General features: G+C 37.9%; 1 protein-coding gene across 1 annotated transcript in view; it reads right to left on the reverse strand.

The window, feature by feature from the left end:
• Window positions 1-19,224: 19,224 nt before the first annotated feature.
• The window catches only part of QRFPR (pyroglutamylated RFamide peptide receptor), a gene marked incomplete at its 5' end in the record, with an annotated part of 30,184 nt that continues 22,243 nt past the window's right edge, over window positions 19,225-27,165 (reverse strand). The window contains 4 exon segments of the mRNA XM_028492569.2: window positions 19,225-21,025; window positions 21,785-21,882; window positions 23,813-24,064; window positions 25,528-25,725. Coding sequence (XP_028348370.2) covers window positions 20,625-21,025; window positions 21,785-21,882; window positions 23,813-24,064; window positions 25,528-25,725 — 949 coding nt within the window.

The following is a 27,165-nucleotide window of genomic DNA, read 5'->3' on the forward strand; positions in this document are numbered from 1 at the left end:
GTGCAGGCTTTGGAGTTAGGGCTTATCCTGCTCTACCTCTGTTAACCTCTCTAAGCTTTGGACTCCACCTTCCCAGGAGGATCGAGTCAGAACACGTGTAAATGCTTGCCAGATCAGTCAGCCAGTGGCTCTGAAAATGATACTGTTAGGTATTTTCTAATTTTTCAAAGGCTCTAATATAGTAATTGATCTCTCTGGAAATGCAAAAAATAATCAAGTTTTGAGGTATTTAAATATATGCTATTTGACAGTTATTTTCTATACGATATAGTAGGATTTCACTCAGTAAGGAAACATGGGGCGTAGTTTAAAATAAAGCCAACATGGCGTCAGGATAAAACATGCTAAGGGCTTCTCTTGTGGTGAAGTGGTTAAGAATCCGCCTGCCAATGTAGGGGACACAGGTTCAAGCCCTGGTCCGGGAAGATCCCACATGCTGCGGAGCAAGTAAGTCCGTGCGCCACAACTACTGAGCCTGCGCTCTAGGGCCTGCGAGCCACAACTACTGAAGCCCATGCACTACAATTACTGGAGCCCGTGCTCTGCAACAAGAGAAGCCACTGCAATGAGAAGTTCGTGCACCACAATTAAGAGTAGCCCCCGCTCGCCGCAACTAGATAAAGCCCATGCAGCAACGAAGACCCAACGCAGACAAAAATAAATAAATTAAAAACAAACAAAAAACATGCTAAAATCACTTGCATTCATCTAGCTTCATGCTTACAGCTGTGTACATTTCTCTATGTACCTTGGACACTGAAAAGAGTTTATAATAAAAGGAGAGAACTGACAAGACATTTCATACTTGGACATAGGTGGATTAAGCTAGAGAAATGACATTTTTTATTGAAAGAATGCACAACAAATGCAGAGTAGATATCAAGGTAGAATGAAGAGAGCAAGAAAAAGATTTATACAATACTGTGTTCTGTGAATCTCCTTATAGAATATTATCTTCCAAATTCAAGAGTCTTATTTTGTACCATAACACAAATGGAAAATTACCCTTCATTCAAGGTTCTCAGTTGGCAGTTTTCCCCACTGATTTAAGTAAAGATTATAGTTTTTTATTATAGATTTTCCCCCCGTCACATGATTTTTTTTCCTTTTCTTTGGCTTCATGTAAATATTTGCTTCTCTAGCATTATATCATCATAGACACAGACATTTTAAATGTAGACATTTTTCTTTCAAACACTTGGAAAATATAAGTACTTTTCATCTCAGAAATGTGTAATGATGATGTAGAGAAGGAATTGAAGTAAACTTTAACTCAAGGAAGAAAATATGCAAACATTAGCAGTTATGTAAACAAGAGTTATGTGAAAAGGAGTACAATAGAAAGTCTCTAAAAATATATAAAAGCTGAAAGAAACAAAGGACACATTTAAAAAGGTACCACTGGAGACAGATCTTTCCATCTAAAGAGAAACTTACTCTTAAAGTTTGTTTACATTTCTAAGTGGCTCAAAGTGGTGACTAAATAAATTATAATAAAAACAGTAAGAAACCTGAGTGTGTCCCAGCAGTATCACCTTGAGAATGAATAAAGGTAGGGTGGGCAAAAACCTGGATCCTGCTGGTAAAGATAGTCACAGAGGCATTTGGCTTTTCTGTGGCAGCTCTTACAGGGGTCCCACAGCTGAGCTCCTCATTCTCCAGTGTTAAACACAGGACATCCATTTTCATCAAATGGATCATGGTGGAAGTGGTGTGGTCCTGGAGCCAGCAGTGGGGGTTGGCTTCCCAAGTCCCTACCCATCAATGTTAGGTGCCAAATATCTGGCTTTAAAAAATAAAAGACTTATTTTGCTTAAACATACTAGGCTAGAGTCTATGTGCTCTGTATCTGGTAACTGAATCCCAACTGATACAGGATGACAGTGCAATAAATCAGATTAATAATAGAAAATGTGAGTAATTGTAAAAAAAATTTTCTTGAGGAAGAATTGTGGTTCATTTCCAGAAAATTCAGAATAAAATCAACAACGATGTGCTTTTATGTTTTAGTGTATTCCTGCCTAGCACTGGGAAACTGAAGAAAATATTACTGTATTTAGTTCTAGAGGTCTATGTAGTAGAATAGACAGTGGAATATTACTGTGAATTTACAGAAATAAAAAGAATCATAAGAGAATACCATAAAAAGGGTATGCCCCAACATTAGCTAACTTGGTCAGAATTAACAAATTCCTAGAAAGACACAAACTACTGAAACTGACTTAAGAAGAAATAGAAAAACTGGATAGACCTAATATAAGTGAACAGATTGAATTAATAATCAAAGAAAAGTCCAGGCCCAGATGGCTTCATTGGTGAGTTCTACTAAACATTTAAAGAGAAATTAATGTATTTGCAAATGCTCCTCAAAACAAAACAAAACAAAAACATAAGAGGAGGCACAACTTTCCAATGCATTCATGAGGCCAGTATTACCCTGATTCCAAAACCAGATAAAGACATCACAAGAAAAGAAAATTACAGACCAGTTATCTCTTATGAATGCATATGCAAAAATCTTCAACAAAACACTAGCAAACTAAATTCAGCAGCATATAAGGATTATTTAATTATGGTAAGTTAGATGTATTCCAGGAATGCAAGATTAATTCAACATATGAAAATCATTCAATGTAAAACCTCATATTATTTGAATAAAAGACAAAAACCACATGAACATCCGGACGCTCAGGCTCAGCGGCCATGGCTTACGGGCCCAGCCGCTCCGCGGCATGTGGGATCCTCCCAGACCGGGGCACGAACCCGTGTCCCCTGCATCGATAGGCGGACTCTCAACCACTGTGCCACCAGGGAAGCCCCAGATGTCCATTCTTATTACTTCTGTTCAACATTGTTCTAGAGGTTCTAGCCAAGACAATTAGACAAGAAAAAGAAGAGTCATCTGCATTGGAAATGAAAAAGTAAAACTACTTCTATTTACAGAAAACACAATCTTATACATAAAACGTCCTAGGAATCCACAAAAAACATTTTGAGCTAATAATTCAACAAGATAGCAGGGTGCAAGATCAATATACAAAAATCAGTTGAATTTCTGTACAACATTAATGATCAATCAGAAAAGAAATTTTTAAAAAATTCCATTTATAATCACATCAAAAAGGATAAAATATTTAGGAATAAATTTTGTAAAAAATGTGCAAGACTAGTACACTGAAAACTGTAAAACATTGTTTAAATAAATTAAGGAAGATATTAAATAAATAGAAAGGCATCCTGCACTCATGAACCTGAAAGACTATTGTTAAGATGGCAATACTACCCAAGTTGATGTACATATTCAATGCAATCTTCATCAAAATTCCAATTACCTTTTTTACAGACATTGACAAACAATCTAAAATTTATATGGAAATGTAAGGGACCCAGAATAGCCAAAATATCTCGAAAAGAAAGAACAAAGTAGGAGTGTTTATGCTTTCAAATATCAAAACATATTACAAAGCTAAATTAATCAAGACAGTGTGGTATGGGCATAAAAATTAACACATACATCAATGGAAGAAAATTGTGGGTCAAGAAATAAATCTAAGCATCCTTGTCTGTTGATTATTGGTCAATGTGCTTAATCCATTCAATAGAGGGAAGAATTGTCTTTTCAATAAAAGGCACTGGGACAACTGTGCAATTCCTTGCACAATTCCTTGCACAATTTATTCATGTGCAATCCATATGCAAATGAAGGAATTTGGACTCATATCTCAAAATGGATTGAAGATCTAAATGTAGGAGCTAAAACTCTAAAACTCTTGGAAGAAAATTAGATGTAATTCTGTTACATTGGTTTAGGTGATTTTTTAAAATATTATCACATAAAACACAAAGTAACCAAAGAAAATACAGATAAATTTGACTTCATCAAATGAAAAAAAACTTTTGTCTATCAAAGGACTCTATTAAGAAAGAGAAAAGATAACCTCAAAATGAGTTGAAGATTTGTAAATCATAAATCTGTTAAGGCACTATATCCAGAATATATAATGAATTACTTCAACTCAAAAATAGGAAGATAAATAATCTAAGTAAAAAATGGACAAAAGATTTGAATAGACATTTCTCTAAAGAAGATATACAAGTTGACAAAAAGCATATGAAAAGATGCACAATATCATTAGTCATCATTGAAATGCAAATCAAAAGTACAAGGAAATACCACTTTATACTCACTAGGGCGTTTATGATAAAAAAATTAAAAAGTAACATGTACTGGTGAAATTACAGAGAAATTAAAACTCTTGAACATTGCTGGTGGGAGTGTAAAATTGTGCAGTTACTGTAGAAAATATCAATAGTTTGGCAGTTCTTCAAAAAGTTAAATGTAAAGTTACCTTATGACCCAGCAATTCCATCCTATGTATATACATCCAAGAGAATTGAAAATATATGTTCAAACAAAAACTTATATATGAATGTTCATAGCAGCATCATTCATAATAGAAGAAAACCCGAATGTCCATCAACAGATGAATTGAAAAACAAGATTTGGTATATCCAGTCAATGGAATATTGTTTATCCTAAAAAGGGATGAACTAACATGTGACAACATGATGATACTTATAAACATTATACTATGTGAAAGAAGCCAGACACAAAAGCCACATATTGTATGGCTTCATTTTTTTGAAATGTCCAGAAAAGGCAAACCTATAGAGACAGAATGTAGATTAGGGGTTTCCAGAGGCTGGAAGAAGGTCACAGTGGAGAATGACTGCTAATAAGTACAGTATTTTTAACTCAGGTCCATGAAAATATTCTGAAATTAGTTTGTGGCAATAATTGCATAACTTTGTGAATATATTGGAAACTACTAAATTTCATACTTTTAAGTGGTAAATTTTATGGTATGTGAAATACATTGCAATAAAAAAAATCCAGCTCTCCTTTAAAAGCAAAGGCAAAACTTTTTTCTAAGCATTAAGAAAAATAGTTTTTCCTTGCTGTTATAAAAATGGACAAAATCTAACTCTTTACATGTCCCTTAGAGATTTTCCTCTTTTTCTCAGCCAAATGGAGTTAAGTATTTCAAATTTTTCAGTTCCCAGAAATAATCTTTTGGAATAACTGAGTTCTCAGAAAAATCCAGAGGTAGAATTCTGAAGGGAAGAAACGACTATCAATGGAATAACTAAGTGCTTTCATGTGAATCATGGCTTTTGTGTATTTACATAAATGTTTTCTTAATCCTCACAACAGCATGATATAAGTTTTATTACTTGCACTTATTTATTTACATATTATATTACCATAATTATATTATATATTATAATTATTTATATTTATTTATTATATTCACAGAAAATATAAAAAAGTCTACATAGTAAGATGCAAGCAGGAGAGTGTAACCAAGAAGTCCCAATTGGGAAAGTCTCAGTCTTAAGTTGAAGACTGAATAATCATTCTTATGCATAAAACATAAAGAAAAAATACTTCAGAAAAATCATGAAACAGAAAAATAGGAAAATAATAGAAATTGCTAGAAGACAGAAAAAAACACATCTACAGAAATTTTTAGGGCATAGACACTCAATAAATCATAAATCAGCTTCTAACTAAAAGTATTAAGTACTTTAAAAAAATACATCTAGTCATTTAAGGCCTTTTTCTTTCCGTTTATGGTCATTTCTATCACTGCCTTATTCCTGATTGCTTTTCACCACCATCTCCAACATAGCCTCCTCCTCTGATTCCAAACCAACCGATTTTTTGTAGCTCTGTATTGTTATCTTAACTTGCCCATTTTACCTGAGGTTTTTCTCCCTTCCTTATACCAATACAGACTATAAGTTCTCAGGGTGAGTGTTTATTTTGTACTGCATGCCCAGTGTATTAACCACTGTAGGCACTTAATAAACACATATTAAATTAATGGCTACATAAAGGACAACTTCACTGTTTTGGTAAACTAATAACAATCCCAATATTAAACACAATCACAACATCAAGTACAATTGTAATTTAAATATACTTGCATTCTAACACCAAATATAAATGGGTTTATCTATTTACTGTCCTTTCTACCATATCTTTCCAAATGTGAATAAATAAAGATTTATAATCTGAGAAAAGTAGCACTTCCATTTGAGTGGCCAAAATAAGAATATCTGGGAATTCCAGTGGTTAGGACTTCGCCCTCTCACTGCCGAGGACCCAACTTCAATCCCCGGTCAGGGAACTAAAATCCCACAAGCCACGCAGCGCGGCCAAAAAAAAAAAGAACGTCTGCTTTATTTTTAGGTCTTGACTTTTATATTCTCAATGATCTGTAGAAGTAAGGCAATCATCAGATAAATGACTCCGAACAGCTATTGGTGATTCCTCATATCTCTCTTATTTTTACTAAAAGAAAGTTTATAGTCTGCCTCCTTTATCTTTGTTTAATTATGTGTATACTCTGCCCTTTTTTTAGAATATCATGTTCCTGGAAGAACTTAGTTCAAACTGAGTAGGCATTTAAATTAAACCTATACAGTAGGTACAACTTTCCATGACAGCAAAATATAAATAAATTAATATTTGCAGAAGGGGTTACCAGTGACTCAGTGTTTAAATTTCTCACCAACCTAGTAAAATGGAGACTGTAGTGAGATTTAATTTTATTAAATTTTGCATTTATTTAATTTTATTTAAAGCAAATAAATTAATGTGGTATACTTTGCATTTCTAAGTTTTAGATTTTAAACTTTTAGCCATACAATCTCATTGAATCATCATACTCTAACCTCATTCTATAAATAAGAAATGTGAGCGTCAAAGACATCAGGTGACTGACCCATACCAATTCAGCAAATAAGTGGCAAAAGTGGGATTTAAACCCAAGAATATGACCTTAGCCCGTGTTCTTTCACTGTTCCACAGGTGGACTAACTAGAAAAGGAGTGGGGATGGGGCATAGGGAAGGTATTTCAGGCCATGATAAATGTCCCTCCTCTCAGATTAAAAAGTTCTTTCCTCTTCTTGGAATAAGCAGAAGAGCCCAGGTATTATATCCCTGCGTTAAAGTCTTGGTGATGACCAGTGAATTAACCAGGACTTCTCCATCCTTCAGTTCTTCCCACACACCACCTTGGATAATAGTATCTACACTCAGACTCAGACCTTTTGTTCATCCTCTACCCCAGCATCCTACTCTGACTAGCACAAATGTTTCATTAATGGAAGATCTGAGATGTCCCATCAAAATTTTCAAGAATTTCATAATTGAGAGACATAAAATGTTAGATAAGAGAGCTTATTATGAAGTTCTCAAAAACAGTGGTTCACTATCAAAGTTTATGTATTTTCAATTTTGTTCTCCTGCACAGCTTTCCTATCTTTAGTAGGGCTTTAATAAGTATCACATGCATTTTATAATAGAACTGCTGTATTTCCTCTATGCTATATGACTCAAGTTGTTTATAAATATAGAATGAGAATAAACTCATGTGACCCTTGGGGAAGAAAAGGATATATATCAATTCAAATCAACAAATAAATATTTCACCACTATGAAGTACAAAGCACTGTGCTTTGTACATCATATATATGTCTGTGCATGTATGTGTATATATATATAATATATACACCTACATACATATATATCTTTTATATATGTATAAAATGTATATACATATGTGTGTGTGTGTGTATATATATATATTCCCTTGAAGGAGCCTACAAGATAAGGCATAAATGCAACTCATGCAATATTGAGCATGAAATAATGAAATGCCTAAGCCATTTGGCAAAGAAAATATTTAATAATTTTACCAATATATTCAACTGGCTTTTTAGAATCTCTTGGAGGTTTCAAAAACAAAACAACTCAACATGTCTTAGAGAAGATTTCCATGCTCTTCTCCAGGGTCTTCCATCTCATCAAATGATACCACCATCTACCCTTATATTACATGGGAACCTGGGACCCATCCCTCCATACACACAACCCATAGCCAAGGCACCAGCAAATCCTGCCCACTCAACCTGCTAAGTCTCTCTTCAGTCTCTCTAATTCTTCCCATCTTGATTTTGATGTGTGTCTCTCTTTAATAATGTCTAGCCTCTCCAGTAGACATTAAGCTCCTCGGTCAGGAACGATATCTCCTTTCGCTCACCACTTTATTCTCAGAATCTAACAGAATTTCTGATACAGAATATGCCCTCATTAAATGTGTTGAATAAATGAATGACTAAACACATGGAAAATATCAAGGCGTTAGTAAGTCAGGGATTCATTTTCATTTGAACTCCAAGCAGTCAGTATATTCATTCAGTGGGTTTTGAAAATGTGTATCTACACAAAGACCTCCACACAGATGTTTAAAGCAGCTTTATCCATTCAATGGCTTTTACTTTTTCAGTTGCAAGTGACCAAAAAAAATGCAAGTAGCTTAAGTAAAATTGAATTTATTGATACATGTCTCTGAGTATTCCAGGAGCTGGTTTTCTTTAGTGACTCTTGATCCAGGCCTGGTTTCTCTTTTTCTGTTTTGTGCCTTTACTTCCTCAGTGGAGACCTTATTCTTAAGTCACCATTTGGCTTATTCACAAAATGGCTGCACCAGCACTTGTCCTGAGTCCCATAAGAAAGTAAGAACTTTTCTATTTCAAAGTCAGCAAAACTTCCTGTCCCGGGCCTGCCTCTTATTGGCCAGAACTGGGCCATATGCCCATCCCTAAACCCATCACTGTGGATTACACTAGTCATGGAACATTCCTGGAATTGTGAGCAGGGACAATTCCAGTCCAAGGCCATAGTCTAAGTTGGGGAAAGAGTGATTTCCCAAAGAAAACTTTTACCATAAAAAAAGATGAATGTTTTTAATATGGCAAAAACCACAAATAACAAATGCCCACTACAGGGTTTTTACACCTTTCAATTACTGCTGTCACCAGGAAAGAAAAATACTGATATCTACAGAAAGCTTATAGAAATAGTGTGCTCAGATAAGAAAGAACTACAGCACACACCACAGCCCTTCAATGGTACAGGTGGCAAGGTTAGGGCAGGGGTATTAAAATACAGAACTCGATATTTAGAAAAAATGAAATAAAACAAAGCCCCTAACCTACAAATATGGGCCTCAGAACAAGACTGGAAAGCCTCAGCAGGTGCGACCATGAGAATAGAGCAACATGGCACAGCATAGAATGTGTTTCTTTATCCCCCATGGGTAGGGTTACTATTGACTGACTGAAAATTTAATGGCTTGCTGAAAAGTATTGCCACATTTATTTATATATTCAGATTCTGGTATCTAGAGTGGGCAAAACCAGGTAAGCAACCCACCCGTCCCTCACTTTTACAGAAATCTGTCTGTATGTATATGTGTTACATGAGGATGCAAAAACTAACAAGATCTAAGTCAACAACAGAAGGCAAAGCAGGACGAATGACAGAGACATGTGCTATGGGCAAAAATGCTTTAAGAGTTGGGAGAGAAATCAGTTCAGGCTGAGCTCTTCAGGAAGAAATGCAGACAACAATAGTTTGTCCTTCCCATAGAAAGATGACATAAGAAAGATAAAAATATGTGATTTTACTTACTTCCTCCCCCCAGTAAATAGTTACATCTTGGAAGTGATTCAACCATATATTTTTACTCTGCCTCTCTTGTGACATAGGAATGTATTGACGAAAGGATAAGTATGTTATCTCTAACCATGGAAACAAAAAGCTTTAATCAATTCTTCGGCAATCTTAAGAGATAACATTTCTTCTATCCAATTTTGAAAGCCTCAGTGAGATTTCATCTCAGAAGACCTTATTACCAGCAAGGCCAGAGCCCAAAGGAGAGAAACATCCTCCTCCATCAAGGGGGGTGGTGAGAGAAAGAGGATGTCTAGAAGCTCAGCCACATCCAACTTTCAACTGGAACAATGCTATCAGACAACCCACAATCTCATCTATTCACAAAAATCTGTCCTACCAATGTTTTCTGGGCCACATCTAACACTTCCTAACCTCTAACCTCCTCCTGTATCCACTCCTATTATCTGTGCCTAATGACAGAGGGTTAACCTTTCATATCTACTCATTCCTTTACAAATCCATATCAGTTCTCCTCCTCCTTACTACCTATTTTCTTCTGCTTTCTCTTCATTTTTTCCATTATTAAAAATAGAACAGCTGTTGCATTTTCAGGAAAACCCCTCTTAATTTATTGTTCTTTTTGTGTTCACCTTCTCTGCTGATCTGAATTTCCCAGACAACCCGATTTACTCTTTGGCATTTTTAGAAAAAGTTATAAGACCGTGCTGCCTCTGTTGACCACTAAAGCTTGGGAGATCTTGCTTTAATCTGGCCCACTTTGTCACTCAGAAACCCTTCCGATCATCTCTTATTGACACATTTCCCATTGATGACTATTCTGGACAATTTCTACACAATCTAACTGTCCAAGCACTATTCCCTACTCATAGTAGAGATCTTTCCATTAAAACCATCTTATTAGAATTTCTACAAAATTCTCCCTCACCACCTCCAGGTCATTCCAACCCCACATCTGGTCTAAATACTTCAAATTTCATCTATTGTTTCTTTACTGTCTCCTTGACTACTCCCGGACTTTCTCTAAATTTCTGTATTGATATTATATCTCTCATTTGACACATCCTTTGCTGTCTCTTGTTAATTGTCTTTTTATATACATATTCTGCCTTCTCGAGTAATGATAAACATCAAGACAAGAATCACGAGATAACTCCTACTGCAGTGTCTTAGAGTTTGCACTTAATCAGGCTGCATTGTAAAGTATAAATTATTATTCTACAGCAAAAATATTCTAGTTTTTGCACATTTTATAAATTCTTGCTTTATCATGTTCTTGAAAGTTTAGAAAATGGCTATTAGTAAAGTTATGTGCATGTATTGATACTTGTATTCAAGATGATCAGTTAGTTTTTTTCAAAGATATTGCCTATTCTATGAACAGAGTCAACAGTAACGAGAGCTAACTATTTTGCAAATGCAAATTTGGCATATAGAAGTCATTTAACAAATATATATTGGATGGATACATAAATGGTTAGGGTAAAAATTGTGCGTGGCTTCATCCTCACTGGAAAAAGGAATTCAGCTGACATCATAGTAAGATGGCCAGGTTTGCCTGAGGGGGAAAGGAACAAACCAGGATGGTATAGTCTAAACTGGGGCACTGGCAGCTCTGCCCCTTGAACATATCCTTTCTGTAAACTTACTAAGAGGACAATATTCAGGCGCCCTGCATATTACTAGCCAAGATCTCTAAAACTTTAAGAGGGAAATAAACCCACAGAGTAAATTAAGGAGACATCTGAAAATCACAGCTGCTATTAAAGGAAGATCATAGACTAAACAATCTATGTAGTCATGCGAAATGAATGAAGAGATCAAGAATTAAAAATAAAACATCATAAATATCCTTCAAGAAATGTTAAGGAGGATTCTGGTGACATGAAAAAGAAACTAACAGTTACAATGAAAAATCAAGTGGATACACTGCATACGAAAAATATAAAATTTGAAATAAAAATATTGTAAGGCAGAGTGGATTTAGAACAAGAACAAATTATTGAGCACGAATATCAGATTAAGAAACTCTCCCAGAAGGACATCAAGGACGTTTTAAAGGATGAAAAAAATCATTAATTAAAACTTGAATGAAATGGAGAATGAAAGTAGAAGTGTCAAGTCCGTAGAATAGAAATCCCAGATGGAAAAATAAAGATAAATAGAGGGAAGGAAATATCTGAAGAAATAATAACTAGAACTTTTCAAAAATAAAAATTTGAAAGCTCAGATTGAAAGTACTCAGAATACCAAAGAAAAAAATACACATCTAAACACATGATAGTAAAATTTTATAGGCTTAAAGGACAAAGAACAAGTCTTAAAAGATACCAAAGAGAAAGAGGGTATCTCAGACTGACATCGGGATTCTAAACAGCCACACTGGTATCAAAGAGAAAAAACGTTATAGATTTAGGTGCATTGAAGGAAATGAACTTAGACCTTATGACTTTTATATCCAGCTAAACCATCATTTAAATATGAACACATGACTATCATATGTTCAGGGATACGTGTACTGGATATTTTGTTTGCCCACTCTGAACCATCTACCCTGCATCACTCTGCTGCATGCCTGGATCAAGGGGCTCCCTTGGCATTTGATTGTTTTGCGGAATAGAGACCCCTTGTAGATCAAAGAGAGGAAGGAATCAGGTCAGCGTATTTGTATCCACGGCACCCTCCATGAGGGCAGCATGGGCTGGCTTCATGCTTCTACCCAAGGTCATAGCTCGTATTCAGTCACTGTCTTCACACAGCTCTCTCCCTCTCTATCTCTCAGTTTCTTCTTTTTCTTCTCCTGCTCCTCCTTGTTTTCTTCCTCTTCCTCCTCTTCTTCATCCTCTTCCTCCTCCATCTTGTCATCCCTTCAGGCCCAGGGATGGGAGGAATGCCTTGCTTTTAGCAGCTGGTACTGCACTAACCTCTTTGTTTTTCTGTACCCTGTTCACTCCTTTGTAAGTGGCCGTTAATCTCGCCTCAAAGTACTCGGTGTGAATGTGCCATCTGTCTCCACAGCACTCTGGATGATAAACATAGCCTCAAGAGGTTTGCCATACAAACATACTTTAGAAAACATTTTTGAAGAAAGTTGTGCGGAGGCTCTTATTAAATATATGGGGAATAAGGATGAGTAAATTATCTATTTTTAATTTCAGCAATCTATTTTTTAATTTACCAAGGTTTTATTAATTCAATTGTTCTTTTCTGTAGCATGCGTATTTTTGGTTTTATAAAAGCAATATCTTCTTAAATCTCTATGAGAATAGTAATTAAATTTATCTCTAAGTTCTCTTTTGTTACCTTGGGTTTATTTGATTATTCTAGAGTTAGTTTTCTATCTCTTTATCTTAATCTTGTTCCTTCACTTTTCAGGTTTTTCGAAAATGTCTAACAATCCTTTAAGAATGCAGAAATGTGAACTAAGAGCTCTGTGCACATGGGCTGATGGTGGCAAGTCGCTGGCTCTGATGTAAGGAGATTGGGTATGGACTCGGTCATCACACATGGGCACTCTGACGTTCCAGAACACTGCAGCTTCTGTCAGTATTCACACTAAATGCTGTGGTTCTCCTCCAATTTCTCTCGAGAGGAAACCTGTGTGTGTGTGTTGGGAGGAAGTGTTGAGGACTGAGGGGCACATACCTTCCTGATGGCCATTCTGTTTGTGGTGAGTGATGGAGTTGGACTGGGGTGGCTAACTGTTCCGTAGACAAACCGTCAATGAAGTCTGCCATTTGCATGCATCTCTTTCTCTCATTCTCCCATGCAGATACTATCTAAAAGATCCCGAGTCTCTCTAGGATTCTGCTGAAGAGAATAATTCTCTCTTGGTCTTGTGGTCTTCTCCGTGTATATTCTAACCTCTGACTTCCACAGTTTTTTTTTTTTTTTTTTTTTTCATGATTATGTTATTGAACCGGGCTCATTTGCCTGATGTGCAGCAAGCCAAATTCTGAGATGCTGAGGTTTGGAGCAGAGAAAGGGTTTATTCACGAGGCAGCCAAGCAAGGAGACAGAACAAATCTCAAATCCGCCTCCCCGAAGGCGACGGGCTCGGGATATTCACTGGATAAAGCTGAGGCATGGGGAGTGTGGGGAAACGTGATTGGAAACAAGAAAAAGGTGAAGTAATTGTCCTGTTCAGGAACAATTAAGTTACATGCTTCTCCATGGGGCGCATGTTCGGAAAATGTTGGGGTTAGCATGTCCTGAAGGTGGAGTTTTTGGCCCTCTGATGTCACCGAGGACACTTATGCATGCCCAGTTGGAGGGTTGGTGTTCTAACCAGTCTTAACTGGTTGGAGCTCAAACTAGACACAGCTGACTCCAAGTTCTGGGAAAACAACTCAGGCAAACATCTTACTGTTTAGGTTAGGTGACGCTTGGAGGATATGCAAGTTTTTGTAAAAACAATTGAAATGAGCTTGATCAGGGAAGGGGGGTTACAGTTCATTATTAAGCAAGTTAGGATCTAACTGATGACTACTCTCGGTTTCAATATGATGTTCATAATCTACAGCCAGTTTTTGTTTTCCAGAAATTTATTGAAAATTCTCATCCACTGTGACTACCCTCTCTTTTTCTTTATTGTTGTGAGTTTATACACTTTGTTTTCTTTCACTGTCATTCTGATAGGATCTCAGGAGAAAAAAAAATATGTTTAGATAGTCTGCTATCTTAAACAAGAAATCATTCCTTAATTATTTTTTAAACCACTCAGGTTGGTGGAGTGTAGAGAAATACTGTCATACTGGAATGCTTACTTTCTACAGAGAAGAGATATAATTGTAGGTTTCTTGGATGCTCTTTTTCCTTGCCGTCTCCCTTTTTAAAAAATATAAATTTATTTATTTTATTTATTTATTATTTTTGGCTGTGTTGGGTCTTCATTGCTGCATGTGGGCTTTCTCTAGTTGCGGCGAGCGGGGGCTACTCTTTGTTGCTGTGCGTGGGCTTCTCACTGCAGTGGCTTCTCTTGTTGCAGAGCACGTGCTCTAGGCACGCGGGCTTCAGTAGTTGTGGCGCAAGGGCTTCAATAGTCGTGGCAGACGGGTTTAGTAGTTGTGGTTCGCGGGCTCTAGAGCACAGGCTCAGTAGTTGTGGCGCACAGGCTTAGTTGCTCCGTGGTATGTGGGATCTTCCCGGACTAGGGCACGAACCTGTGTCCCCTGCATTGGCATGCAGAGTCTTTTTTTTTTTTTTTTTTTTTGCGGTACGCGGGCCTCTCACTGTTGTGACCTCTCCCGTTGCGGAGCACAGGCTCCGGACGCGCAGGCTCAGCGGCCATGGCTCACGGGCCCAGCCGCTCCGCGGCACGTGGGATCTTCCCGGACCGGGGCACGAACCCGCGTCCCCTGCATCGGCAGGCGGACTCCCAACCACTGCGCCACCAGGGAAGCCCTCTGTATGTTTTTAAAACTTATAGATTCAACTGATTTTTATGACTCTTTCCCCTCTTCTCTAATTTGCCAGCCATCTCTCAGCCTCATCTGGTTCAGAATAGAAAGGGTCTTCCTGACCATGAAATGGAAAAAAAGGTGTCTAGGTCTGACACACAGTAGGAGCTCCAAAAATACCTGTTGAATCAGTTCACTGGCAGTGAATAACACATTGCCAGTCTACACCTTTTAATAGGTGGGTCTGCTTTTGTTTCAACATTTCAAGGACTCTTGTACTCCCCATAAGACCTATAAATACATTTGAAAAGTAGCTGAACTTCTTTTTTACCTCTACTCATAGTAATAACTTCTCAACATTGTATTTAAAGAGCCTGCTAGCCTTACAGATAATGAAATTAAATGGATCCAGGTTGAATTTTAGAGCAATAAAGCAGAAAAACATGCTAAGGCTACTTTGGTGAGCTGAGAATGTAAAAAGAACTCTTTATGGAGTGATAAAGAAAGAAGTTTTATTTTTACAGTCTGTGTGGGGAGTAGAGAGGGTCAGGTTGAGTATTAGGAGGAAATTCCTGAATGTGTAGTTTTCACATTTTATTAGCATTACTTCACCTGCCACACATGGCAGTAGACGTTCTTTGAAAATGTAGGTCATATGGATGTAACCATTTTTTTGGCCATTCCTTTATTGGTAGGCACTCAGGTTTTTTTCTGTCTCTGAATTGTTTCTATTGATAAACACCAGTACACATCATTTTTAACATTTTATTAAATATATTAAAAGAAGGTCTTTTGATAATGCTTTAAAAATTTTTTTTTTGCTTTGAAAACTTCCTTGTTGCTACTGGAGGTAAAAAGGACTCTTTCATAATGATAAAATAGCCAGTCATAAAGACATAAGAATCCTAAATATGCATGTACCTGATAACATAACCTTAACGGATTAGCAAAAACGCTGGCTGATGTAAAAGAGGAAATAGACAAATATAAAACTGTAGTGGAAGAATTTAACACACCTCTCTCAGTAACTGATAATGCAAACAAGAGCCCATAGATGTGAGCTAAGGAAGAGACACTGGTGCAAGACTGATGAGTGATATGCAGGAGTGTGCCACCTGTTTGGGTAGCTTATCTGTGCCCCCTGGCCCTGCTCTAACTGATCTTGGATACAGTACTTCCATTTTATTAGAACCGTTTATGCGATTGCCCGATCTATGACTTGGTGGATGTGACAGTGCCCAGCTCATGATAGGCAGTTTTGGTCACATGGTGACTGGATGGTATGACACTTGGTCTGGAGCTACATTTCGACAGTGAACAGATGACACGGGCTTGCTCCAGAAATCCAGGGGTATGCACAGCAACTCTTAATTGCAATATGCCAGAGGGCCACATGACATCTCTATCTAACACACATACTTCTACTACTGTGGGATTTTAAGGGGCATATGATCCAGGTGACCGAATCTCTTATACTGCAACCTAGACTATTGGATCTTTTGGGTCATATGGTCCAAGGGACCAGGTATGTAACCTGCTTGTATGTAGCCTAGACCGGTTGCAGAGCCCCTTCTTGCTCTGGGACCCACTCAAAACTAGCAGCCTACCATTTTGCCGATAAATGGGTCAAAACAATATTTGCTAGAGGAGAATATACGCCTCTGAAACCCAAAGAGGTCTACCAAGTACTGTACTTCTTTGTTAGTGGTAGGATGTTCAAGGTACAAAGACCCATAAATTACTTGGAAAGCTATGTCTTGAAATTTCCCAGAACATAAGAACCCCTAAAAACTTCACCAATGTGGCAGCCTCCAAATCTTTTTAAGCCTTATCGCTGTTACTTCCCACCCTCCGGAACATATGTGATTACGAAAGCAGAGTCCTTGCCAATTCTTTCTGCTTTTCAGATCTAATATAATGTGATAAATATAATGGACCAAAATGATCTTCCATGGAATATCCAGACTGGTCATGTCCCTTTGGACTATACTGTGAAGTAATAGGCAAATTAACGCAATCTTGGTTAAAGCAGTGGAATGTATATTGTCGTCTATCTCGTGTGAATGTAAACTGCTGCTGATTCTCTTTTTAAGTGGGCGTTGAAAACAATGCGTTTGCCTGATCCATAGTTGCACGAAGTGGACCAGAGGCTGTGATAATCTGCTCTAGTAAAGATACTACACCCAGCACAGTAACAGCGCTTGGAGTTATGACCTAATTTGTGTTAGTCCACTGTCATTCATTAAGATCTGGCCAGCTTTTGCAGGGGTCTGATTGGTAAATTAAATAGGGATATGATGGGTACCTATGCTGCATCATTTAAATCTTTGAGAGTGGGACTAATCTTTGATGTTCATCCTGGGAAGCAATAGAGTTTTTGACTTACTCTCTTGGATGCTGCTGCGGGTGGGGAGAGGGGAGGCAGTTTCAAAAGCTTCCACCGGGCTTTTCCTACGCTAGCGGATCTTGTGCTCCCAGTCAAGGAACCAATATAAGGATCTGGCATTTTTGCACTGCAAAATGAAATTCCCTTATGTATTTTTAAAAATTGAAGTATAATTTTCATACAATAAATTGATCCTTTTAAAGTATACAAGTCAATAAATTTTGACAAATGTATAAAGTCAAGTAACCGACCAGAATCAAGATATGGAATATTTCTATCATCCAAAAAAGTCACTCAGGTCCTTTGCAGTCAATTGCCTAAGTTTAGCTAGCCCCTAGCAACCACTTGCTTGTTTTCTAGCCCTATAGTTTGTCTTTTCTGGAATTTCATGTAAATGGAGTCATAGAATATACATTCTTTCCTTCCTGGCTTCTTTCACTTAGCATAACACTTTTGAAATTGATTCTTGTTATTACATGTACTAGTAGGTAATTCCTTTTTATTGATGAGTTATATTCATTGGATAGCTTTACCGAAATTTGTTTATTCATTCACTAGTTGATAAACATTTGGGTTGTTTCCAGTTTTTGGTTATTTTGAATTAAGCTGCTATGAACATTCACGCACAGGTTTCTGTTCTTGAGGGAGTTCATTTTATCACTTCTTTCTTTTAGGCTTCTTCTTTTTTAGTGCCCCGTTTATGAAATCTTTACCTCCCCTAATCTGGGGTACAAAGATTTTCTTCTATGTTTTATTCTAGAAGTTTTATAGATTTAGCTTTTATATTTAAGTCTATGATGCATTATGAGTTAATTTTTATGTATAGTGTGAAGATCAAGGTCCTATTTTGGTACTTGGATATCCAATTGTTTTGGAACCATTTGAAAGTTTTTCCTCTCCCTTTTGAATTATGTTGCCACATTGGCCAACACATAGAGCTCTTTTTGGCGTAATGTTCCAAAATGAAACAAAGGACTTATGGGTTTGAACAGTGATACATATCTTTTCACTGATTTCATAGACATTTTACCCAAATGCTGATAAATGGAAGGATAGTTTTCTATACCTTTCTTCAACTGTATCTCCTGGATCCAAAGAGACCTTTTCAGTTCTCACTCCAGGCACCAGATAAGGGGAAACCAGATGGAGTAAAATGAGTGACCTCTTAGGGCAGGGAAAAAAGGGGAAAAGAGCAGGTCCTTGGATGGAGGACAAAGGGGTTTAAGAGACTCAGGGGACTGTGAAGTCAGGGAAATTAGAAAGAAAAGCCATAACCAGGCCTCCTTTTGCAAATCCAAGGCAAACTCTGGATGGAGTCATAAATTATGTTACACCATCATCAGGACTCACGCCAGACTGGACTCAGCTTCTCTGGCTAACGGTAGGGCATTTCTCAGTAATGGACTGGACCATATTTTGCTTCCAAACTTTTATAACAGAGCAAAAGGATTCTAGGTTTAAAAGACAAAAAAAGTGAGCTGTAACTATTTTTGTTTCTGAAGCAACATTAATGCAATGTGAGGGGAAAAAAAGAAAGAAAAGAAAAGCCTTCACAGGATGTCTGGAAATTTTACAGTAAATATTTAAATTACTATCTAATATCTAAATGCTTTAGATCAAGCTCTGCAACATTTAAGATTATTTTAAAACTCTAATCTTAATAATTAAACAGTCAGGAATAGTGTTGATTTATCCATTATTCATTGCCATATTTGGAGCATGTGTACATCAAATTTAGGAAGAGTCATATGAATATCTGACAAATAAGGAGAACCAAAAATCAGTGAATATGATTCATTTTTAATGGTTTAATGATTTAATGATAACCACTGTTCTGCTACAGGTATAACAGGAGGACAGCATACATAAATAACCCACGATGAGTCCATTTCAACATAAACCAAATAATCAGTTTTCCTCTCTTGATTTTGTTAATTTTCCTGTGTCATATTGACATTTTCCCCTAGTACCACACACTGTTTCATCTTTTTTTGTTTGCAAATCCATGCTCACATTAACACACATATAAAATTAAATGTCTATATCTTGAAAGATCCCAATGGCCTGAGTTCTCTGGTACACAAACCTGAAAGCTGTACAAGTGAAATACCCTGAGAATTCTTGAGCTTCTCTTCCTTTCTAATACCTGGCTGGAAGAATAAGTGTTGGAAAATTGGAAGCAGAAGAAACACATTGGCCATGAGGCTGTGACGACGGGACTTTGAGAAGCTCAGATATTGAAGGGGAAGCAACAGGGCACGGTGGTGGTGACCACTGGAACGATGACATTTGGGAGTAAGAGGAAAATACTAAAAGGAGAGGGGTTGAGTGTAAGGGAGAATTAGGTAAGGAATACAGGTGAGGAACGTTATGGTTCTTCCTGACCCAGAGCCCTTGGGGGGTCAGTTTTGGGCATGATAAAATTTCACGGGCTTGGAGTTGATTCTCTCTCACTGACTACACCTAAAAGCCCTTTTACATAACAAAAAGTCTTTCATCCCACCAGTGAAAATAAAAGCCTTAAAAATATAAATATTTGATATAGTTAGATTGGCCTAAATATATTAGAGTCAACTTATAAATGAGGATCCCAGAAACGTTCCTCTTTTGATTAGAGAAAGCAGTTACAAAATAGGCACAAGTGGAAAGCTGAACAGGGTTGAGGCCAAGTCTCAGAAAGGAAAAGGGAACAGAAAGAGGGTGGGTGCTGAGACATGAAGAACTACAATAAAAAAGCACTCGAACTTGGGGTGCTTTGGAGTACAGAGTGCTTTCCCACTCCTGTCTCATTTTGTTCGGGCAGCAACTTCGTGAAGTAGGAGATACCACCCCAGTTTACACGGGAAGGAAAAGAGGCATAAAGAGGTTAAGTGACTTGTCAATCATCACAGCAATGGTGATGGGTAAGAAACTGAAACCCAGGCATCTGCCTCTAAATCTCAGCCATCTGTCATTTTGCTGCTTCTCCAATGCCTTTGACTTTATTGGAGAGACCTCTTTTGCAAGAGACATATCACCAAGCTTCAACGGTACGCTAAAAATTACACTATAGTGTTCAACTATTAAACTTACTCCAGAAAAATGATATAATTGTTAAGCTATTTTCTCATCCATCTTAGCAATAAATAGAAAGCCACATTACATTGACTGCATGGCGGAAAAACTGCTAGATAAATAACAAGTCTGGCGGAAAAACTGCAAGATAAATAACAAGTCTTTGACCTTTGCTCAAAATAATTTTCTCTTCAGATTAAGCCATGAATGGCATTAATTATGAAGACATTGTTATCATTAATGCCCACTGCCTAAAGCAGAAATCTCAGAAAGTTCAGAATCAAAGAGGGCAAGATGTCGTTTGAGATGTTTTTTCTGCTCCGGTTGTTCACACAACTTGACTTCAATGTCGCCATCACTGAATGCTTCTCCTTTGGTCTCCTCTACTGGGTTCTCTTTCTGGGAAAACTTTGCTTTCTTCTGCATCATCGTAATTCCTGAATTTCTGTGCCTTTGTGCTGGGGAAAAGGTTTCTTTTACTATGCAATAATAAACTGCAGATAAAAAATTCTTTTTGAAGTTTTCATTCATAAGTGCATAAACAATTGGATTACAGGTGGAATTGGAAAATCCAATCATTTGAACCACAGCAAAAATCATCTTGACTGTAACCTCATCATATTCCTTTTCAAAATTGCCTGAAATAAAAAGTAACGCTTTAGAATGGATATTTGTTTAATGGCTATAAAATAACGTTTCTGTTTATCTTCTGTCTTTATCAAATACTTACATTGTACGAGTGGTTTAAGGTGTGAAAAATTCTCAAGACCATTTTGCGGAGAGCCATCTGATGTCTGAAGAAAAACCACCTTTGTGAAGAGTCCTCCTTCTTAGACGATCTAGGCTTACAAGCACAGCCCAGTGCCCAGCACAGATTAGAGGGTTTATTGCATTTCAGTCTGATTTCAAGCTTCTTGTAAACTGGAAGCCTCAGTTACTCATCAGATGCCCACTTGTGTTGTAGAAACACAATCATCTGAGAACCATGTTAAGGCTCAGATTATCAGAGAGAATACATTAAGGGTCTGGCTGAAATCCTAGGTGTTATTAAATTCATGTGGTTCAAGTGAGGGTTCTAAATGGAGAACACTTACAGGATGTCACCCCTCTCCCAATGTTTAAATGGCTTCGGGAGAACACAAGGAATAGCGTGGGAGATGACTCTCAAAAGCTGTTCTTTACCTTTTGTAATTATTAAAATTATTAAAGCTTTGATGATACTCATACATAATTACCTGCCACATAACGATCTAGTGATCTTGAAAACATGAAAGAAACCTATGAAATGTTTGATATTTGATTACCCAAGGGAATGGCAACATATTTCAATGATTCATTTTCCATTCTAGCAGGAAATGAACTAGAACTTCCATCAAATGAGAATGACAAACACTCACTGTATTCAGTCATCGTGCGAACAACGTGGAAAGGTGCCCAGCACACAGCAAAGAGAGCCACCACTGCCACCATCCTAACAACAGCTCACTTCTTCTTCCTGGACCCACAGGGATATATTGCATTAGTTAACTTCTCCTTGGCAGATGTGTCAAGCTGACAGCAAAGCTATTAAAATTAAAGTCTAGACCTCTCAGTGATATTTTTCAAATGTCAATGAAGCTCCTGACAGATTATGAACTGTTCTTCATCTTTTCCCACTTCTATTACCCACATCCCTATATTTCTCATAATGTGAACATTCTAAAGATATGTGCTCATTGTGCGTCTAGCCCCGTGCTAGATGCTTGGCATGGATTATGTCCTCAATCTTCCCAAAAAGCCATTTGACGGGTGCAGAAACTGAGGCACAGAGAAGGTTAAGTAACTTGCAAAGTCAGATGGCTAGCAGAAGATTTAAACTATAAAGGCTAGTTTGGATTTAAACGTAAGCAGTCTAACTTCAGTGTCAAAGCTCTTATCCATTTTATGTCGAAGAACACTTATGCCTGTGATAGAAAAATATGGGAAGCCCTCAGGACAGAATTAAACGGTAATCCTCCGTTACATAACTAAGTAATATGATTAATCAGGGATTCAAACGGAGTTTTCTCCATTAGTCCTGTAAAGGAGATTAATGTCTGCAAGAGATTTACACATTTTCAAGTTTACAACGAGTCATATTCATTATTTATTATCTCAGCATAGTAGTCCTTTCTTCTGAGGAAGTGAGAGAGCCAAATCAGCAGTATGTCCCAAGGCGCTGAACAGTCCAGCACCCTGCACGTCGAGAGGGAGGAGTTCTTTATATAAACTGGACACTAGAGGTCGCTGTACACGTGTAGAAATGATAAATTTCATCGAACCACTAGACTTCTAAGATTTGGGGGGTTTTTTGTTTTTTTTTAAATTTATTTATTTTATTTATTTATTTTTGGCTGTGTTGGCTCTTTGTTGCTGCGCGCGGGCTTTCTCTAGCTGCTGTGAGCCGGGCTACTCTTCCTTGAGGTGCTCAGGCTTTTTCATTGCAGTGGCTTCTCTTGTTGTGGAGCACGGGCTCTAGGCGCGCGGGCTTCAGTAGTTGTGGCTCGGGGGCTCTAGAGCGCAGGCTCCGTAGTTGTGGCGCACAGGCCTAGCTGCTCCGCGGCATGTGGGACCTTCCGGGACCAGGGCTCGAACCCGCGTTCCCTGCACTGGCAGGCGGATTCTTAACCACTGCGCCACCAGGGGAGCCCCTAAGATTTTGTTTTTAATAGCCATTCAGTGTCGATTATAAAATAAACCATATGGCCCATGAGTATCATAGCAGTAAATTGTGTTTTTAAATTTCTATTAATCAATATGATCAGAAAGTAAAGCTTTTAGGTCAAAATAAAATATATCAATAATAATAATTTTAAATAAATAACATACTCTCATTTCCAAAGGATTTTCATACGTATCATCTCACATTTTTTAGCATCGTCCTTGGGCGGGAGGAAGTAAGGATGGATATTATCATGCTTCCTGGTACACATGAGGAAAGCAGGGGCCTTGGGAGTAAGGAGACTTATTCACATCATGAGGCTGGCGGGGAGTTGCTGAGAGAGGAGAGCGCCACAGCAATTCCTACTGCGTCACGCTGACATGCCGAAGAAAATATAACGATTTTAAAAATTCCGAGTGACTAATTATAACAGTGGCTTCTCCTTTGATTTGGGAGCTGGTAATCTTACTCTTTCTTCCTGCCATACGTAAAATCTCAAAAGTTTAAAGTCAGTCCATGTGCTAAACGTGAATTACAAATGACCCTTTGACTAAATTACCCAGGAATTCCGAGATCTCTGGCAACGGTCTCTTCCAGCACAACTAATTAAAAAATATATATTTTTTAATACAGCAGGTTCTTCTTATTATTCTTATATTATTAGTTATCTATTTTATACATAATTTGTGTATATATGTCAAACTAAAAATATTTTAAACAGAGGTGAATATTCCATTAAACAGACCTGGCAATTTTTGAGATTTCTTTTCCATGAGTAGTTTGAAGCACTGAGCCATCCTCCACTCTTTTCTTCATCCAGAGTTCATAGCCGATCTTACTGTACAGGATAAGCATCACCATAAGAGGCAGGAGGAAGATGATGACAAGGATGAAGGTAGTATAGATTTTCTGGTGCTCAGGGCTGGTCCACTCTTCCAAGCAGCAGATGTGTTCTTTTTCCTTTAAGAAGTTACACTTAATCTTTAAAATAAACATAATTCATTTAGAAGAGCCAGAGGCAGCATCAAAAGAACACAAAGCAGCCAAGTACTACTGTAATGCAGCATCTTTCAGATACTTACATATTTACCGTGGGTACATGTTTCAAATGAGACACAATTTTCATTGTTCTTTTGTTGGGAGGTGTGGTTTTTTCCCACTCCACCGCTTAAATTCTTAAGAGTTTCATATTTTCTTTTTTATTTTAGATGGAATTGAGGTCCATAGCCTGTTTACTTTTTAAAAACCTTTCTCATCTTTTTACACGATAGTCGTTAAGTTTTTAGTTGGGTGAAAGAAAGAACTCTACAATGACCAAAGTATGTATGAAAAGAATACTTTGTACTAGCATGCCAGCTAATTTACTGTTACATTATTTTGCTCCCTCAGTTGTTGAAGAGACCAATTCTGACACAGCATCAGACTTCTTCCAATTGAATGCGTACTGCAAGTCTGTATTTTGTTACTGCTATTTCAGATTGCAATGATCAGGTTGCTTGCAAAGATTTTAGAGAGGCAAGTGGTAGCGTGTAGATTCTGAGATGAATGAGAAACTGGGATTCAAACTATTGCCAATGTATGAATATTCAGACCCAATTTATAAGCCTTTGAGCTATATATTTTACAGAAAGGCAATTTCTGTTTATTAATACTATTTCTAACAGACTGATCTCATGAGTTCAAAAAATTAATAATAACAATATTAATACAGAAACTAACACACCATTGTAAAGCAATTATACTCCAATAAAGATGTTTAAAAAATATGAACAGTAATAGAAAATTCTAATAAGGGACAAACCAAACACTTAAAGCATATTCAAAAGTCACATATCTGGGTAATAGGAATTAAAGTTAGAGAATTTATGGAAACGGTTGTAGTTTGAGTCACTCTGGAGCTTTCCAGATGAAGAATACTTAGGTCTTAAGACATATCTCTGCCTCCATTCCCAGAGGATTTTTACCAATCTTCAAAGTCGGTTGAATGGGGGAAACAAGCTTTCTGGTATAGTTATCAAAAGTATGAACATTCAAGTTCGGATCTAGGTGTTATTTTTCAAATACAACTAAGAATGAAAACACTTGTTGAACAATAATCTCAAGGTCCACACTCTCTGAGAAGAGGATATTATGGTGAAACTCATTCTGACTCCATGTAGGCAGAGTCCACCGGGCCAACAACCGTGGGGGCCACGTATTGACACATTCTAAAGCGCAAGGCGAGACTGACAGTCTCTGAACAGGCGCACTTTCCCCTGGGGACAAGCAAAGACCTTCTGAGGGCACGCTCAGGTGGTTTCATGGCAACCAATCTCGGATCTTCTATTTCCAAACACATACTTCCCTAAAACTCCACTGCCAAAGAGAATGCCTGGGGTTGAAGTGTCATGCTGAGTCTACGTTCTCAGTTCCTCTTTCATAATCATCCTTCTTTCAGTTTTCACAAGTCATATCTCTCACCCAACCCCAGTCTCACTATGGGCCCACCAAAGCAAGACGCGGTTCACGCTATTTGATGTCCGTGAAGCCGCCTTGGTCGAGGCCCCATAAATCCATGATGGGGCTTCGTGCTTCTCCCTGTATTTCTCTTCAGGGGCAAACTCGGCATTAGAAAAAAGGTGTTTTGACAGGGGATGACATGTTGTGAATTCCCATTTTCTGTACAGTGAAGGGGCAGAAGTAATGGGGCAGCTTTAACCGAACCACCTCATTGCTTCCATTCCCTGAAAGCTGTCAAGTACATCACTCCGGAGAGAGAGCCAGTGAGAGCAAAGCAAAGAGAACATCCGTGGAAATGGTGGAGTTAGTGGTGCTTCATTTCATCCAAGTGAGGAAGTAAGGCTTTCTGCATGCTTGCACTCTAGCTGATAGAACTTAGGAGTGAGAAGGTGGCCGTGGGAAAGCACGTTAATACATTTATTTGATTTGCAAAATGAAATCGTACTTTTCCTTGACAGAAAGCAAATCTGATTTGGCTGATCTGTCTGACAGAGAGGACTGGCTTTGCCAATTAGATTTTATGCATTTTCTACAAATGAAATGATTTATATATTTAAAATATCTTTAGAGCCTATGATAACATAATTTTATTTAAAAAAATGGGCACATCTCCTTGTGTTCTATGGGTCAGAAATGGACCCCACATGGGAACTGGGTTGGGTCATTTATAAAAGGGCTTCATTGGTGTGGGTTTCCTGCTGGAGATAAGGGCAACCTCAGAGAAAGGAGCTGGTCACGTCCAGTTGTGTGTGGAAGCTGAAAGGTCTTCACTAGCAGCTGGCTAAAGGGAGTAGCCGTTGGAAGCCTCAGGGTTGTTATTTGTGAGAAACCCAGGAAGTAAAGAATCAGTCGTGGGGAGCGGTCATATGCAGAATAAGGGGATCGTATCCCCTCTGCATACTGTAGGATTCTAGGCCTAAAAATGGCTCAAACTGGGGGAAGGGAGATGTTTTAAATTGATTGAGGGTATGGACTTATGTGATTGTGACACTGGACTAGACAGTTTGATAAGGGAACTAACTCTATTCAGTGACCAGTCACTGTTCTTATGACTGAAAGTGACCAGAGGAAATTTATTCTCCGAATGACCGCAAGAGTTACAGGGCCCGCTCAAGGCTTCATCCACCACATTTCATCAGAGGACGGGAAGACTGCATTTTTGTAGGTGGCAAGGGATAGAATAAAACTGCCTTCTATTCTTACCTGTGGAGTCCAGCTCATTCGATATACCAGTTGCATCAAACGTCAAGCCACTTTTTAAATGTACCCTTGCCTGAGGGCTCATTTCATACCCTTGCCAGTGGACACTTAGTGCCCAGTAAAGTTTCACATTTGCTTATGTCAATTTAAAAGGTACAAAAGACACGTAGTTTAAAAAATTATCTTAGAGGGTATGTGAGCAACCCCCTGGTGTCCTTCAAGACTACTGTCCATGCTAGATCTTCCAGGCAGGACGCATTCAAGTACACCCCAGTGGAGAGACCGGGTCAGCAAAAATGGTGTGGTGCTTCCTTCACTGTGAATCACCAGAAGCCTGGGCCCATCTGACAAAGATGCTGGGGAACCAGAGAGGTTGGAACATCCTTTTGCATGTTCCAG

The sequence above is a fragment of the Physeter macrocephalus genome, chromosome 7 (assembly GCF_002837175.3).
Source record: "Physeter macrocephalus isolate SW-GA chromosome 7, ASM283717v5, whole genome shotgun sequence".
In the NCBI taxonomy this organism is placed as follows: Eukaryota; Metazoa; Chordata; class Mammalia; order Artiodactyla; family Physeteridae; genus Physeter; species Physeter macrocephalus.